The 17,980-nt window shown below is 41.9% G+C and overlaps 1 protein-coding gene and 1 pseudogene across 11 annotated transcripts in view; one reads left to right on the top strand and one right to left on the bottom strand.

Moving 5' to 3' along the window:
* Positions 1 to 17,980, bottom strand: part of RASSF2 (Ras association domain family member 2) — a 76,254-nt gene that overhangs the window by 28,042 nt on the left and 30,232 nt on the right. For 7 of the 11 annotated variants that reach the window (XM_020985348.2, XM_078149558.1, XM_020985343.2 and 4 more), the window contains 2 exons: positions 13,221 to 13,311; positions 1,673 to 1,748 (listed from right to left, as the gene is read on the bottom strand). In XM_020985348.2, the coding sequence (XP_020841007.1) occupies positions 1,673 to 1,748; positions 13,221 to 13,279 (135 nt within the window). In that variant the 5' untranslated portion in view covers positions 13,280 to 13,311. Of the gene's footprint in view, positions 1 to 1,672; positions 1,749 to 13,220; positions 13,312 to 16,623; positions 16,758 to 17,980 lie in introns of all 11 variants that reach the window. The other 4 variants (XM_020985351.2, XM_020985352.2, XM_020985353.2 and 1 more) reach the window with 2 other exon arrangements.
* Positions 3,250 to 5,743, top strand: LOC110207739 (RNA-binding protein with multiple splicing 2-like; annotated as a pseudogene).

Genomic DNA, 17,980 nt, shown 5'->3' with positions numbered 1-17,980 from the left:
TCACCAGCTGCTTTTCAGACATTTCAAATTGAACATCGCATAGTCATCTCAAACTCAACATGTCCGAAACTGAACTCATTATCCTTCCTCTAAAACCTCTTTCAAACATCCCTGTTACTGTCAAGGGCACCACTATCCTCCCCGCTATCCGGACCTGCACCTCAGTGTCATGCTTAACTCCTCAAGCTGTGGCCAGATTTTGTCATTTCTACCTTCCCAGCACCTGCCATATACGTCTCCTTCTTCTGTCTGCTCATACAGCTACCACTCTGATACATGCTTTTATCACCTCATGCCTGGATTACTGCAATAGTCTTCTAATTGGTATCCCTATGTTAAGCCTCTTCCACTTCCAATCCACACTCCACTTGCCTGCCAAAGTGATTTTTCTAAAGGGCAATTTGTCCCATTGTTCAATGAAATCCAATGGCTTCTTATTACCTCCAGGATCCAATATAAAGCCCTATGTTTGGCACTGAAAGCTCTTCATAACCTGACTCCTTCCTACCTTTTCAGTCTCCTTATATCTTATTCCCACTCCCCACATACTCTATAATACAGCTATAGTGGCCTTCATGTTCCTCACAGAGAACACACCATCCTCCACTGTCCCCATACCTAGAATGCTCTTCCCTCTCACCTCCAGCCTCTTAGCTCAAGACTTGAACTCTCAACTGTTTCATAACAAAATAAGCCCATGGTTTCCTTCAAACAGAACACCTGGATTCACTGTTAACATGCCAAGATAATACAGCCACTGCTACTGAAGGCCCAGAAAAGCTAGTTCTTGCCACAAATTTCCTTGGCCCTGTCAAATGGTTCAACATCAGAAACTGATATGATTTTATTGATGGCAATGACACAAAAGAAGAGGCATTATCTTCTGCGGTGCCTATGCAACCCTAAGGACCATGGGACCTTCCCAACTGACTTACAGCTGAAACCTTCCATATCTGTTGTCTCCTCCACTGGAATGTCAGTCCTTGAGAGTGGGGATTGTCTGACTTCTCTGTTTGTACCCCCAACTCCTTACACAGAGAAAGTGCTTCGTTTGTCTTCATTCCTTCATTCAATGAAAGGGTAACTAAACTGATGTAGCTACTCTCATCATCTCTTTTGGGGGTCATAAAACATAAAGCTGGAAGGGACTTTACATCATCTAATCCAATCACCACATTTCACACATGAGGAAACTGAGTCTCAAAGAGGGATTTGCCCACAGTCACATAGGTACTAAATAGCAGAGCTAGTTGTTGAACCTAGGGCCTTGGACTTTTAAATCTAGCATTATTGACATTATATCCCATTGCCCATCATTTAATTTCTCTTTTTTTGTGAGGCAATTGGGGTTAAGTGACATGCCCAGGGTCACACAGCTAGTAAGTGTCAAGTGTCTGGTCTGAGATCAGATTTGAACTCAGGTCCTCCTGACTCCAGGGCCAGTGTTCCATCTAGGCACCACCTAGCTGTCCCCATTTAAGTCCTTTTGATCCAAGCACTGCCATCTCTGGCTGAAGCCAAGTAATACCAGATCCTTTCAAAAAAAAGTTCAATTCATTCCAATTATCATTTATTAGGAACCTATTGTCTACAACGTATTGTTTGCTGGGTACCATGCTTCCTACCAAAGTAAATAAGGCCACGTGTCACTTACCATCTTAGGATTTCTTACCTCACGGTGCCGTAGCTGCAAATTCTGACCCTCGTAATATAAATTGTAGGTCTTCAGATGTACCAGAAGTTCATTTCTTTAAAGGGGGGAAAAGATACACATGAGAAGGCATGAGGTTGTCAAGTGTAATGCAGGCATTCAGTCGCTGAAAAGCTCTTTTCTCACCTCCAAACCAGCCTTGGCTCAGTCTTTTTGAGAAACAGGATCAGTCTTGGGAGAATCAGAGAATGTCAGAGTTGAAAGGGGGCCCAGGGTCATCTACTACAACCCAAATCTGGACAAGAGTCCCCTCTACAATGATGGCTTAGCCAAGGGGTCACCCTTCGCTTCTGCTTGAAGATCTAGAGCAAGGGGCAAGTTACTGCCACACAAGGCTATCTATTCTCCCTTTGGACAGTGTAGTTTTTAGAAAGCTTGTTCTTAAATCTTTTCATTGGCTCTCTTTTGTGGCAGAAGAAAAAGAAAGGAGGAGGAGAGAGAGGGGAAGGGAGGAGGTGGAGGAGAAGAAGGAGAAAGAGAAGGATAAGGAGAAGGAGAAGAAGAAGAAGGAGAAGGAGGAGAAGGAGAAGGAGGAGAAGGAGAAGGAGGAGAAGGAGGAGAAGGAGAAGGAGAAGGAGGAGAAGGAGAAGGAGGAGAAGGAGGAGGAGGAGAAGAAGAAGGAGGAGAAGGAGAAAAAGAAGAAGAAGAAGAAGGAGGAGGAGGAGAAAAAGAAGAAGAAGAAGAAGAAGAAGAAGAAGAAGAAGAAGAAGAAGAAGAAGAAGAAGAAGAAGAAGAAACAGCAGCTAGCATTTACAAAGCACTTTAAAGTTCGCAAAGCACTTTAAATATGTTAACTCATTTTATCCTTGCAATTATTATCCCCATTTCACAGATGGGGAAACTGCGATTGAGAGGAGGTTAAGTCCTTGCTCAAGGTCACATAGCTAGTGTCAGAGGCAGGTTTTTCTGACTCCACGTCCAGCACTCTATCCACTGTGCCACCCAGCTGGCTTATATTATACTAATACTGATCAGCTGAAGGATTTGTTATAGAAATCTACCATTAACAACAAATTTATAGTTATTTAAAAATGCAGTTTCATATGGTTCACAGCATATAGAATTTAGGGAAATTCAACTCCCTCATTTTACCGAGGAGGAAACTGAGGCCCAGGGATGCTAAATGATTTGCCCAAGGTTCCATAGCTAGTAAATGTCAGAGGTAAGATTCAAACCCAGCTCTCTCCTGACTGACAGCGGCCTTCTTTCCATTACAACACCCTACACCCCTCAGGGTCTAACCATAAAGCAGCAGAGGACCCAAGATTATGGGTTTCAGAATTCCATTCTTTCCCCCTTTTGCATTATTCCTCTCCTCATCCTGTAATCTACTATTATTTCACTCTCTGGAAGACTCTCTCCTCAACTTTGCAGATGGAGCCCTTATTTACAGATGACCTTCCTAAATGAAGCAGCATCTCTAGAAAAAGAATAGTGACTGGCTTATTTTTAGTGTTTTTTAAGATTTGCAAAGCACTGTCCATACATCATCTCCTTCGATTCTGTGAACTCTGTGGTTTTAAAAAAAATACCTTAAGATGCTTTCGCTGCTGCTGTCTGCTAAAGCTAATGTAGCTTTTATTCTGGAGTTCCCAAACAATTTTTTTCAATCACTCTGCTGGTATTTCAATCATCTTTCAAAACTAATCTTTGCTTCTTTATGTCTTTCAAAGTCAATGGAGCTGAAAAGAGATCAGGGCAACTCTACCTTTAAACATCATCAGTCAATAGAAACTCAATGATCCATAAGCATTCATTAAACACCTACTATTTTCCAGGCACTGTACTAAGGGCACCTGGCCACAGTGTTGCTTATTGCTTTACTCAGCTGTACTTATTTCTTACAAGGGAAGGTTCTGTTGGGCAAGGAAACATCACTGGGAAAAAGACAGTGACATTAAGGACGAAAGCCTCAAAACATTTTTTCTAAATCAATTTCATTTTTTTTTTCCATTCTGAATTATCTCCTTCCCACATCCCCCTCCTACCACCATTGAGAAAACAAATAAATAAAGTTACCAGTATGTATAGTCAAGTAAAATAAATTCCCACATTAACCAACAGCAAAAAATAAAACAAAACAATCTGCCCTGTGAGCTCATCACCTCTCTCTATCTGGAGGTGGACTGCACGTTTCATCATGAGTCCTCTGGAACTGTGGTTGGGTCCATTGTTATAAAACACCTTTAAAAATTTAAAGCATGATCTTAAAAATTATGGCCTTTAATAAAAAAAAATATGGCTTTCACTCTGAATGCAAGAGTTTTCCTTTTAGTGTGTTCCTTATATGGCAATGGAAATCATCATCATCCTCCTCCTCATAATTAGCATTTACATAGTGCTTCAAAGTTTGCAAAGCACTTTACAAATATTAACTCATTTTATCTTCACAACAACCCTGAGAGATGGGTGGGATTATTTTCCCCATTTTATAGACATGGAAACTGAGGCAGACAGAGGTTAACTGACTTGCCCAGGGCCAACCAGTTAAGTGTCTAAGACCTGATTTGAACTCAGGTCTTCCTGCCTCCAGAGCTAGCATTCTACCCACTGCACCACCTAGGTAGTTTCCAAAGTTCTAGACTTGGGTTATCTCTAACTCTTCCTCTCACTCCCAGATCCAATCAGTTATTAAGTCTTGTCACAAGATCTCATATCTATCTGTTCCGCCCTTTCTCTTTTCCCATAGCCAACTCCCTAATGCAGGCCCTCATTACCACTCATTACCAAAGGCTCTAACAGGTAATCATGACTTGACTTTCTCCCTTTTTCCAAACCGTCTTTTTGCAATACAACCAGACTTGTTTTCCTTGTGCATGGAAATAGTCACATCAATACCCTGCTGAAAATTCTGCAGTGGCTCCCTGGTACCTTCTTGGCCAAACTCAAACTCCTTGACCTACCCTTCCATTCAAGGCCCTCCACTACCTGGCACATGGTCATCAAAATCCAAAATAAAAACTTCTGTTTGGTGACCAAAGCCCTTCACAAGTTGGCTGCTTCTTACTTTTCCAATCTTCTAATACTTTATTCCCTTCCATGCTACACTTGCCATCCCTCCCTGCTCTCCATCTCTCAGCTTTGGGCCTAAGTACTGGTAATCTGCTCCCCATGCCTGCTCTCTCCTCACCTCCGACCCTGGCTTCCTGAAAGATGGAATTCAAATTCCACCTCGGGCAGAAGGCCTTTCCCAGCCTCTACCCCTACTCCCACTGACTAAATAGGAAAAGTGAGATCCTTGGGGCAGGAATCCTCCTTTGCTATCCTTTGTATCCACCATTCCTGGTACAAAGGCAGCCTTTAATAAATGCTCATTGACTGACTACCCTTCCAACCTCAAGCCATATTATCTAATGTTCCCTTCATACGCTACCCTCAAGCCAAACCAGACTATTTCTGTTTTCTGTACACACCTTGAATTCCTGCACTCTCCATTCTTCATATTTTTGATGAGGCTGTGCCCTGCACCAGCATTGGTGGTAGCTTGAAAAAGGAGCTCCAGAGACTGTTCATCAGTGTCCTCTTTGTAGACATCAAACCAACAGAACTCTGTCTTCTCTTCTGGCCATTTAAGGGGTATGAAGGGTCACTGAGCAAACTCACATCTAAGCAGCCTGTAGGTTTTGTGACTTTGACAGCCATGCTGGGGCAGAAGCAGCCAAAAAATGCATTGAATGGTATCCGTCTTGACCCCAAGAACCCACAGATCTTATGGTTAGAGTTTGCCAAGGCCAACACTAAACTGGCGAAGAACAAACTGATGGCAACACCAAATCCCACCAGCATTCACCCTTCCCTGGGTGCACATTCATCACAGGGACCCCTATGATCTGATGGGAGCTGCTCTGGAGGCCTGGACCCCTCACCCATGGGGCTGACCCCTGCCACCCCACCTGCTGCATTCACCTACCCAGCTGCTGCTGCTGCCACTGCCCTGCATGTTCAGATGACTGGTACCCTCCCTCTGAAGCCACACAACAAGCATGGAAATCTCATCAATTCTGCTGGTCCTTCAGTAAGTGCTGGTCCTGAGGACAAATGATGCTCTTCTTGCTTTCTCCTTTCCTTCTCTCCAGCCCCTTCTTGTCCCCCAATCTCAAGCCCTGGTTGAACCCTGGTGCCCTTGATCTGAATTTATTTCACTGGATGATTAATGAGCAGGTGCTCTCCTCTGATGCGGCAGCCTCTTCTGCCTTCCCCTTCCCTTGTGCCACGTCCATGCCTTCTAGCAAACCAAAGGAATCTTTGGCCTTCAAACCCCAGTGCCTAGGCCCTGAGCCTCTCCACCAGAGCTGCCAGTCAGTATTGGTCAATTAAGTATGTCGGGTGGATAGAGTCCTGGACCTGGAGTCAGGAAGACTTCAAAATCCTCCCTCCGATATGTATTAGGCTGTGTGACTCTGGGCAAGTCATTTCACTTCTATTAGCCTCAGTTTTCTAATGGGGATGAGTAATAATCATCGACCTCCCAAGATCGTTGAAGATAAAATGAGCTAATATTTGTAAAGCTTTTTGCAAACTTTGAAGCATTATATAAATACTAGCCATTTTATTGTTGTTATTTGGGCCTCACTGGTTTCTTATCACAAAAAATAGACATGCTCATTATTATATCCTGGTGTGCCCCTCCTTTTTTGCTCTTAGTAATCCACTCACTACCACCTATTTCCCTTCTCAAGTCTTGCTGCAACAGCTTGAAAGCCCCAGCCTGAGTCCCCACTGGAGCATCCATCTGGGGAGAAAGCCACAGAGTCAATTTGCACCTTGTTTTAGTGGGTACCAGCATCAGTGCTTGGCACTCCTATCACCTCTGGCAGCCCTCCCAAGGGTGCTGCCATCTGTCCTTTTTGATGAGGCTATGCCTTCTATCCCCTTCTCTGCTGCCAGCTGAAATCCTATCTATTCCTTAAGGTCCAGAAAAAAGCCACTTCCATAAAGCCTTCTCTCATCACTCCATGGTCAGCTAGGTGGCACAGTGGATAGAGCTCCAGGCCTGGAGTCAGGAAAACTCATCTCGCCGAGTTCAAATCTGACGCTTCTAACTGTGTGACCCTGGGCAAGTCACTTAACCCTGTTTGCCTCAGTTTCCTCATCTGTAAAATAAGATGGAGAAGGAAATGGCAGACCACTTCAGTATCTGCCAAGAAAACCCCAAATGAGGTCACGAAGAGTCAGACACAGCTGAACAAGTCAAAGGACCAACGGCTTATAGTTAGCCCCCTACTTAATCGTGAACCCTGGTGGCAGACAGGGACCATGTCTCATCATGCTTTCTGAAGTTAAAAGTTTGAGGGGCAGAGGCAGCAAGAAAAACTCTTACTTTCTCTCATCTAATTTCTGTCCTCCCAGTTCTGAGAGCAGCTCTGGAATACTCTCTCCAGGAGCCTTCCTGGCCTCCTCCTTCTCTCCCTCCTCCCTCCCCCTTCTCAAACTTCAAAGACACATACAAAAGTAGGAGTGAAGATAGGCGGGCAAGAAAGCAAAGGGAACACGATCAGGGTGGGAATTTGCTTTCCTTCCACCTTAAACTCTGGTGCTGCTGACTGAGGGAAAACAGTCACCATTTGCTAGCTGAACAGTTTCCAGTGGGGTTTGGATTCTGTTAAGTGATCAGTGTGGCTATCTCAAGCAAATCAAAATTAAGACGTTATCATCAAAAGCCTTCATGCTTGCTGTGTTCTCATCAGCCCTCAACAAATGTAGTGGATTTCAAAGACCACCAACATCTTCCAGGGTGAAGATAATCCAGGGTTAGAGCCACTTGGACGAAGTCTTATCCACAAGAGTGACTCAAGGAAAACAGGTTGGCCTTTTCTCTGCTGAGGAAGGGGGGCTACCCTCCCAAAAGAATGAAGCCAAATGTACAGCTAGCCAGGCCGCTCACGTACCCACACTCCCAAGATAAGGTTTCTTCCTCTTCTCCTTGGACTCCAATCCAGATCAGCTACTTACTAACTTGGACAGGTCACAAACTCTCAGGGCCCCAGTTTCCTACTCCAAAAACAAAGGAGGACGCCCTACATGATCTCTGAGCTCTCTTCTTGCTCTAAATCCTACGGTCCTCTGATCCCTTACAAATGTTAGTCACAAGGTAGTGAAAAATCGCAGTGGCTTCATGGGGCTCAGAAGGATTTTGGTTCTTTTAAAACAGTAAGATTAAGTCTAGGTCTTTGAGTTTCACTCTGTATGGGCTTGGCCTTAATACTCAATCCAGCCCAACAAGAATTTATGAATCTATATTTGTTCTTATGATTTGATCATATCCAAGCTTTTTTCAAACATAGAATTCAAGCGTATTCAGCTGCCAACTCTTTCATTTCAGGACTAGAGGCTTAGGGCTGTAGGTGGGTGGAAATGGAGAGGAAGAATCATAGGTAATAACTCCCACATCCTGATTTCCCCCAGTTGTTAGTATCTCTCCCCACTGCCATGTTGTTTCTATGAGTGTATGTGTGTAGATTTATGTCTCTGTGTGTGTGTGTGTATGCGTGTGTGAGTGTATGTGTGTGTGAATATGCTACCTCCTCTTAGTAGGATGTAAACTCCTTTGAGGACAAGACTCTAACTTCTGTAGGCATCTAATAAATGCTTGCATATTGCCTGATTTCATTCGTACAGTACTATGATGTTTGCAAACTGGTTTCTTCCCCCCCCCCCCCAGCCACAGTGACCTTTTAAGGTAGGTCCCCCAGATATATCATCCCCATTTTAAAGAGGAAGAAAGTGAGGCTCCAAGGCATTAAAGTAACTTGCCCAGACTCACACAGTGACAGGTGGGATTCAAACCCAGGCTTCCTGACCATTACACCACACTGCCTTTTCAAGTAGAGTGTCTAGCAAGTAGAGACTTGGTTACATGCTAGTTCACCTAGTGTTGGGGGTGGGGGTGGGGGGGGTTGTCAGCAATCTCCAAACTTGTGAAAGAAGCCAACGAAGTTATAATTCAAATTAAAGTTAGCCTAAGCCTGCTAACTTGGTAAATCCTTGTTTCTAGAGACTCTAGAGCTAAGGGCAGGGTTGTGACCCAGTAACTCTACAATTAACCACTCCTTAAATTCCGTCCCTAGAAATGTGGTCTGCCAGATTCTGGGGAGCCTAATATGGGCAGAATGGAAAAAACAAGCAAAACAAACAAACAAACAAACAAACAAGAAAACAAAACACTGACTTGGAATCAGAAAAACTTGAATTTGAATTCTAACTCTAACACTTACCTACCTATGTGACCTTGGTGCAGCCACTTTTCCCCACCCCTATGCCTGTTTCTCCACTTGTAAAATGAGGTAGTTCTAAAGACACTGTGCTTCATTACAAGTGAAACATAGAAAAAAAAGGGAATATAGCCCCTGTATTTCTGACCACCAGGTCCAAGATGATCTTGTGGTCATCATCATAGGAAGCAGAAAATAAAGTTCTCACCTCCAAAGTGGCTCCATCAAATGGTTTAACATTGGAGCAGGAGATGATTTTCTCGGTAGAAATGAAATTTTAAAAGATGCATTACCACCTGCTTTGCCAGATTATCCTAAGGATTACAGGAGCTTTCCATCTGACTCAGAGTTGAAACTAATATAGGCTGTCTCCCCATTAGAACAGGAGCTCCTTGACAGCAAGAATTGTCTTGTCTGACTATTTGCTTTGCACACAGTAAGCACTTAATAAATGCTTTTTCATTCACACATTCACTCTTCTTTAAGGTCCCTTCCAACCCTAAAATCTCATGATTCTTAAATCAATCCTCATTATGTTAGACTACTTAGGTAGGGGAAGAGGGCACCAGTATAAAATTATGAAGTGTGAATGAGGAATATTTTAAAACAAATGAAATTTAGTACTTTTGAGCACGTACAGCAAGTTCCAAAAAAATTGTCCTGAAGGATTTTAATGCAGAGATATGGGTTATCTAGAGGCAGCTAGGTGTCTCAGTGGATGGAGAGCTGGGCCTGGAATCAGGAAGACCTGAGTTTAAATCCAGCCACAAACATTCACTACCTGTGTAACCTTGGGCAAGTCATTTAACCCTATTTGCCTTAATTCCATAATGGAAAACCATTCTGTATTTTTGCCAAAACAAAGCAAATTAAACATGAAAAGTCGGACACAAGTGAATGACTAAACTTCAACAATGAGGGCTGTGGGCTGTGTGCAACTAACTCATTATAGTAAAAATAATTCCCATTTCTGTAATGTTTTCTGGTCTATAAGTAGTAAATGATACTACATGAAATAGGAGAGCAGTCTCCTCACAACAACCATGGAAAGTAGACAAGATGGGTGAGCAGGACAGTAGAAGAAACAATAGTGGAGAGAAGAGAAAGAGTTTTCCTAGGCTTATCTAGCTGTTGAGTACCCAAAGGGAGACTGCCCTTTTTACTCAGGATACCACGACTGCTTTTCACAATGGTCTATCACAATTTACAATTGAGGGCTTCTAAAGAGCTTGTAATTACTTTGCTCTTTCAAGTAGCATTTCTTATCTCATCTTGCTTCCATTATAATTTGCTTAGCAAATCAAGTCCTCCGGCCACAAATTCTGAATTAATAAGGCTTTAGGATATAATCCAACAAAAACCCTGGGCCCATTCATCAATATCTGCCTAAATCAGGCATTCCCCCATTTGGTAGAAGAAACTAAAGAATTCCCCAGAAAACAGAACCTATGGAGAGGTTAGTCTTCTCAGAGCTTCCTTTTTCCAAAGGACCACGTGGGTCCAGGAGACTGGAGAGAAGTCACAGACTTGGCAAACAGTAATTTTCAACTGTATGATCCTGGATAAGGCATTAAGTCTCAGTTTCCTACTCTATAAAGTAGAAATAATAATACATGCACAAACTACCTCAAAAAGTCATGTTACCAAATTCTATGTAAATGCTAAAGTGCTATAAGAAGGGGTTTATTATTCTGCATCCTTCTTCTCCACCAGTACCCCTAAACCTATACTTTTGAAATCAGAGACTTGAATAATTCACAAAAGCCCATTAATCAAACTACTGTAACACCGATTTAGGATCCTGCATGGTGCCAAGGAGAGAGTACTAGATTAGAAATCAGGAGACCTAGATTCTAGTCCCATTTCTAGAATGCAATTACTGTGTTACTTTGGCAAATTACTCCCCCCTCTCTGGACCTCAGTTTCCTCCTCTGTGAAACGTGGGGTTTAGATTAGATGATCTCAGAGTTCCTTCAAATTCTGACATCCTGTGTTCTACAGTCTCTTCCTTTTAACTTTCTATATTCTCAGGTCCTTTTCTAGCTCTGATATTCTGTGCTTTTTAAGGATCATTCCAGAATTCTAACATTTTATATTCTATCTTTCAATATTCTATGATTGTTTTCAAGTTTCACAGTTGACTCTTAATGATTTCTCTTAATTAAAGGAAGAGGTAGCATAGATGATCCAAAAGCTCTGTGTGTGTGTGTGTGTCTTTATCTGTAGCGAAGTTCATAAATATGTGCTCATATTGGTATCTAGAAAGCAATAAAAAAAATTTTTAATAGAAGATTTTTCTCTCTAATTATGTCTACCTCAGGCTGGTACTAAAACAAAATTGCAGTTAGCAAAAAGAAGGAAAATGGCAAATGTTGGAATGGCTGTGGGAAAAGAGGCACTCTGTTGTACTGTTAGTAGAGCTGTAAACTGGTGCAGATGTTACACAAAGCAATTTGGAATCATGCCCCCCAAAAGTTATTAAACCATGCATATCCTTTGACTCAGTGATACCAGTATTAGGTTTTTTACCCCAAAGAGGTTAGAAAAAGAGGGCAATGTCCCATATGTACACATATACATATGTATATGTGTGTGCACATGTGGGGGGGGGAGAGGGAGAAAGAGAGAGAGAGAGAGAGAGAGAGAGAGCGAGAGCGAGAGAGAGAGAGAGAGAGAGAGAGAGAGAGAGAGAGAGAGAGAGAGAGAGAGAGAGCAGCTATTTTTGTAGTATCAAAGAACTGGAAGCTAAAAGGTACCCGATAACTTAACAAAATATGGTATGTAAATGTAATGGAATATTTTTTGCATTGTAAGCAATCATGAAAGAGAAGACTTGGGAGAAATCTGGGAAGACTTGTACAAACTGATACAGTGTTGTGTATCAGAAATAGGAGAATAATTTATGCTATAACAATATTGTAAAACCAACACTTTGAAAGACTTAAAGATTCTCACCAGTGCATTGATCAACCATGATTCCAGAGGACCAATGATGAAGAATGTTACCAAAGACTCGGTTGTTAAATATTTACCAGCACATCTCTGGGTACTCAGCATCAAATCCAGGGCTCTTTCAAATGTGCAACAATATCTCTTATTCCTATCTTGTCTTCCTACCTGATAGGAGCACCTCTTGTCCTCTTCCTATTCTTAATACACTTTCCTCATCCTATACACAAAGTGATAAAAAAAAAAATCTCAAGGGAATTACTATGTGAGAACTCCATATAGCATCTTGGCAGACTTGTCCCATAATGCAACAGTGTTTAACCACCAAAAAAACCCTGGGATGATAGAAGGGACCTCAGAGGTCCTCTAGGCCAATTTCCTTATTACCATGGCTAGTATAGGTCATTTATTACCAATAGTATTTTGCCACACCACAAGTCAAAAGTTCCCAGTTTTAGTACTGAGAAGCTACCACACATCCTTAAGATCATAATATTGGGAGAAGCAGGAGATTGGTGTAGAAATGTTATCAAAACCCTCATAGAGGTATATATATTTAGTTGTTCAATTACAAGAATTCAATTACAATGCTTCTTATTATCTCAGGAGGTATCACTCATTCATTCAACAAATATGGGATCACAGGCATTAGGGCTGAAAGAGATCTTACAGATCATATAATCCAACTCTCTAATTTTACAAATGAGGAAACCGAGGCCTGGATAGGTGAGGTGTTTGCCTGAGGTCACAGAGGTAGTAAAGGATGGAGTCAGAATTTGAATTCAAATCTTCTAGCTCCAAGTCAAATATTCCTTCTATTTTAGAACTATACTACACATCTATTTATTAAATTTACACATAAAATTAATTTTTATTCTCCTTTGTTTAAAAAAAAACCAAACTTTACTTTCACCCCCACTTCTTCTAGAGGTCAATTCAATACAAAAGAAATTCATCTAGAAAACCACACGGGAAATGAGGGAATGGAGGAAGAGAAAGAAAGGAAGGAAGGAAGGAAGGAAATATCCACATGGGGATCTGGTTACCAGAGAACAGAAAGGACCTAAACACTGTAAGGTAGTTTCACTTACGCCCTGGCCTTGGTACCTAATACAGTGTAATGCTTATACCCTAAAAATCTGTCATAAAACATTTTGAGATAGCATGAAGGAAGGGGAATAACCCCTAAATTAAACAGTGATAAGTTATAGAAATTTAAAAATTCTTAGGAATCACTGGTCTAGACCCTGAGAGCTTCTCTGTCCAAACCTTACCACTTGATACCCCATAAGTATCCAAAAGAATATTAATGTGCTTTTCCATCTGCAAGTCATAAAAGGAAATCTTACTTGGAAATGTATTTATCTTGTCCACATGGGACTAGAGTGGTCTGGCTGCAGTAATCCATTCTCAATGCCTTCTTTCATTAAGAGGAGAGATCTATAGTTGGAAGAAGAGGAGAAAGGTTAGCCTCATTAGGGCCTGGGGACACGTACGTACAAGTTTTTATTTGTGTCCTAGGAAGTCAAACAAAAATACCAACCAGGAAGACTAACGATTCCACTATTGTGTAAAGCATTTCCCCTTGTAAGAACCATTCCCGGGGGCAGCTAGTGGATAGGTGGCACAGTGGATAGAACACTGGCCTTGGAGTCAGGAGGACCTGAGTTCAAACCTGGCCTCAGACATGTTACACTCACTAGCTCTGTGACCTTGGGCAAGTCACTTAACCCCAATTGCCTCATCAAAAAGTTTAAAAAAAAACATTCCCAGAGTCCATCAGAACAAGTAAAGGGGCCAACCATGGCTCTTCCACAGGCCCTGTCATTCAGCAAGGCTAAAAAAATGTCCAACAGTTGGCCACTGTTACAATATACCTATAGCTTCAATGCAATGACCTTCCAGAGGGCCCGAGACCTTTTGGGCACTGTTCATAAAAAAACTTCCTAGAAGCATGTGTTCAGAAGACAGGTGATTCCCCTTCTCTGTGGGAATTTTTGAAGAATAATAATAGCTAACAATGATATAGTGTATATACATATGTATGTATATGTCTGTGTGTGTGTGTGTGTGTGTGTGTGTGTGTGTGTGTGTGTGTGTAGCTAGCTAGCTAGATACATAGATAGATATGCCAGGCATTGTGCTAAGCATTTCACCATTATCTCATATGATCTTCACAATAATACTTGGAGGTAGAGACTATTATTATCCCCATTTTATAGATGAGGAAACTGAAGCAAACAAGGTTTAAGTGATTTGCCCAGGGTCACACAGCTAGTAAGTGTATGAGGCTGGCTCTGACCTCAGGTCTTCCTGTCTCCAGGCCCAGCCCTCAATCCACTGTGCCACCCAGATTCCCCGAACATGTAAAATCTTTTTAACAGGGATAATTCAAAAAACTGTTATAAATTCACGGGTAGAAAATATGTTGAAGCTAGCAATGAGAAATTGGACCGATAAGGTCCAAAAGAAGAAAGAAAGAAAGAACCAGTGAGCTCTACTTCCCAATAATAGGAAGAACCAATATCAACAACCCATACATGTATGTATACGCATGTATATGCACACACATACACACACATGTACACACACAGATACACACAAGCAAGTGTGAGTCACGACAGATACTGAGACAACATAGGGTACAAGTCTTCGTTAAGGAAGAAGAGGAGAAAGGTTAGCCTCATTAGGGCCTGGGGACACGTACATACAAGTTTTTATTTGTGTCCTAGGAAGTCAAACAAAAATACCAACCAGGAAGACTAACGATTCCACTATTGTGTAAAGCATTTCCCCTTGTAAGAACCATTCCCGGGGGCAGCTAGTGGATAGGTGGCACAGTGGATAGAACACTGGCCTTGGAGTTAGGAGGACCTGAGTTCAAATCTGATACCCCAAAAGGTCTCAGGCCCTCTGGAAGGTCATTGCATTGAAGCTATAGGTATATTGTAACAGTGGCCAACTGTTGGACATTTTTTTAGCCTTGCTGAATGACAGGGCCTGTGGAAGAGCCATGGTTGGCCCCTTTACTTGTTCTGATGGACTCTGGGAATGTTTTTTTTTTTAAACTTTTTGATGAGGCAATTGGGGTTAAGTGACTTGCCCAAGGTCACAGAGCTAGTGAGTGGGGGGCAGCTAGGTGGTGCAGTGGATAGAGCACCAGTCTTGAACTCAGGAGTTCCCGAGTTTAAATCCAGCCTCAGACACTTGACACTCACCCACTGTATGACTCTGGGCAAGTCACTTAACCCCGACTGCCTCACCAAAAAACAAACAAACAAACCAAAAAACAAAACCAATAGGAGGAAGGGAGTAAGCATTTATATAGCCCCTACTCCGTGCCAGATACTGCACTACATGCTTTACGAATATTATCTCACTTGATCCCTCACAACAGCTCTGCAAAGTAGATGCTATTATTATTCCCATTTTACAGTTGAGAAAGCTGAGGCAAACAGAAGTTAAATGACTTGTCCAGGGTCACTCAGCTAGTTAAGTGATTTAACTAAAATCTTCCTGATTCTAGACCCAATACTGCCTCAAAGAGAAACTAGGCCATAGGCATGGGTATATGTGAGCTAAGCAGAGGCTTCTTTTCTCACTTCCTGCTTTTCTTAGGATCCTAGACTTGGGGCTGCATTTTAGAAGTCACCTTATTTTTTAGTCACTTTCTTCATTTTACAGATGGAGAAACAGAGGCCCAGAAGGTTAAGTGACTTGTACAAGGTGCAAGTGGTAGAGCCAGGGTTCAAGCCCAGATCCTCTGACTTAAAATCCACCCCTCTCTCCACTGAAGGAGAACTAAAGCCACGGCAGGAAGAACCATTACAAAAGCAGGATGATTTAGTTGGGGAAACTGAGTCACTAAGTAAAAACCCTGTAGCTGCCAGCAGCCAGTCCAGTACACGTGTAATGAGCTGGTCACAAAGGAAGTCTCTGAGGGCAGCTCGGTGGCGCAGCGGATAGAGTGCCAGCCCTGAAGTCAGGAGGACCTGAGTTCAAATCCAGCCTTAGACCAAACACTTGACACTTACTAGCTGTGTGATCCTGGGCAAGTCACTTAACCCCAATTGCCTAAAAAGGAAAAAAAAAAAAGCAAGTCTCTGATAGAAGCAGACTTGGAAAACTGGCTTGGTTGTTAGACAAATAACTTCTTCTTTCTGTAGTTATAACAACCGTACATTGATGAACAGCAGTATTAATCTACTATTTTTTAAGGTTTGTTGAGAGCAGGGGTTCTTAACTTAGGTCTGTGAATTTTGGATTATTTATATTTTGATCATGATATGTTCGATTTCCTTTGTAACCCTATGTATTTTATTTTAGGCATTTAAAAACATCATTCCAAGAAGGGGTGCATAAGTTTCACCATACTGCCAAGGGGGTCCACAACACAGAAAAAATTAAGAGCCACTGGTTTAGAGAATGAAGGCTGGAGGCAGGAGGGGCTCACTGCTTGGGCACTGATGGTATAATGTCAATAGATCACAAAGAGAGGACAGCTGCTGCAGTGGGAGAAGCACTGGATTTGGAAACAAGATGAATGGTCTTCAAAAAGGGGTAGATGATAACAGAAATAGCCTCATGACAGGTGAGAAGACAGTAAGATGTAAGCACCCACCAGGCCTAAATGACTCTTACAGTCTATATGAATTACATCGAAAGGGTACCGAAAGGACTTATGGATGCAACTAAGGAAAATCATGGTGGGTAGGAGAAAGGGTATTAGAATGGAGATGGCCAAATGTTCACCTTTTCCCAAAAATCATGCCGCCAAGCATATCACACTGATTCCTCAGTCATGCTAAGAAAATTAAGACTTCATATTATAACAGTATCTTGATCTGAAGTCTTCAGCCTTTTTTGAACGAAGACCTATAGGTGCCCTTTAAAAAGAACACAATAAAAATAGACAGTCTCTTTAATTTCCTTTAGAAGGCAGAACCAATATATCGAGATGATTAGAAGGAGTTTCTGGCAGCCAAACTACAAATAGCTTTTCGTTGACCAAATGAAAAGAATCGATCCCTTTTGTTTACCTTCATACAACTTGAAAGCGGGAGTGGATAGTTTCAGGAAGCCATGTTTCTCCAAGGGTATATGCCTACATCATCATCTCTTGGTGTGGAAATTCTAAAAGCCCTAAATGGAGCTGTAGTTTTATTTTACCACTATTGTGTAACTTATCTTTTGTTTTAGCAATTACTCTACAATATGAGCTGAACCACTTAAGGGGAAAAGCCTGTTCTGATCTAGCAGGGGGAGGAGCAAAGCCAATGTGAGCTTTTCTCCAAGCAGATGCTTGTACACTTAATAAATAATGTGTCTGGTAGAGCTGGCAAAAATGCAAGAGGAGATTGTTTTTTCTCTTGCACTAGAAAGTCGCTGAACAGCTAGGTGGCACAGTGCATAAAGTACCAGGCCTGGAGTCAGGAAGACTCACCTTGGTGGGTTCAATCTAGCCTCAGACACTTACTAGCTTGTGTGACCCTGGGCAAGTCACTTAACCCTGTTTGCCTCAGTTCTTCATCTGTAAAATGAGCTGGAGAAGAAAATGGCAAATCACTCGAGCATCTTTGCCAAGAAAACCTCAAGTAAGGTCATGAAGAGTCAGACATGACTGAAATGACTGAACGATAAAAGAAAGCAGTTAGGATGAGTTAGGATCAAATGAGATATTTGTAAAGTACTTAGTATAGCATAGGATAGGTACTTAATAAAGTATTGTTCCCTTCCTCACCTGGAAACTAGACAGAAGCAGTGACATATAACAGAAAAAGCAGTGGACTTAACATTGGAAAACAGAGGTTCAAGTCCCAGTTTCATCCCCTCCAAAACTAAACCAATAAATCAGAGCACAAATGTTGATATCAAAATTTCTAATAGGGATTGTTAAACAGTTTGTAAGCATTCAGAAGGAGGGGGAAAACGGTAGCTGCTAGAAGTCAACATGAATTCACTAAAAATAAATTATGGTAAACTACATTTCATTTATGGGTAAGGTTTTAGACTGGTGAAAAGCAGAGTGATAATAAGGCAGCTAGGTTGTTCAGTGGATAGAGCACTGGACCTGGAGTAAGGAAGAGCTGAGTTCAAATCTAGCCTCAGA

This window comes from Phascolarctos cinereus, unplaced genomic scaffold, assembly GCF_003287225.1.
Source record: "Phascolarctos cinereus isolate Bilbo 61053 unplaced genomic scaffold, phaCin_HiC Scaffold_2;HRSCAF=192, whole genome shotgun sequence".
Lineage (NCBI taxonomy): Eukaryota > Metazoa > Chordata > Mammalia > Diprotodontia > Phascolarctidae > Phascolarctos > Phascolarctos cinereus.
The sequence above is the reverse complement of the archived record's forward strand: the minus strand, read 5'-3'. Positions and strand labels throughout refer to the sequence as shown.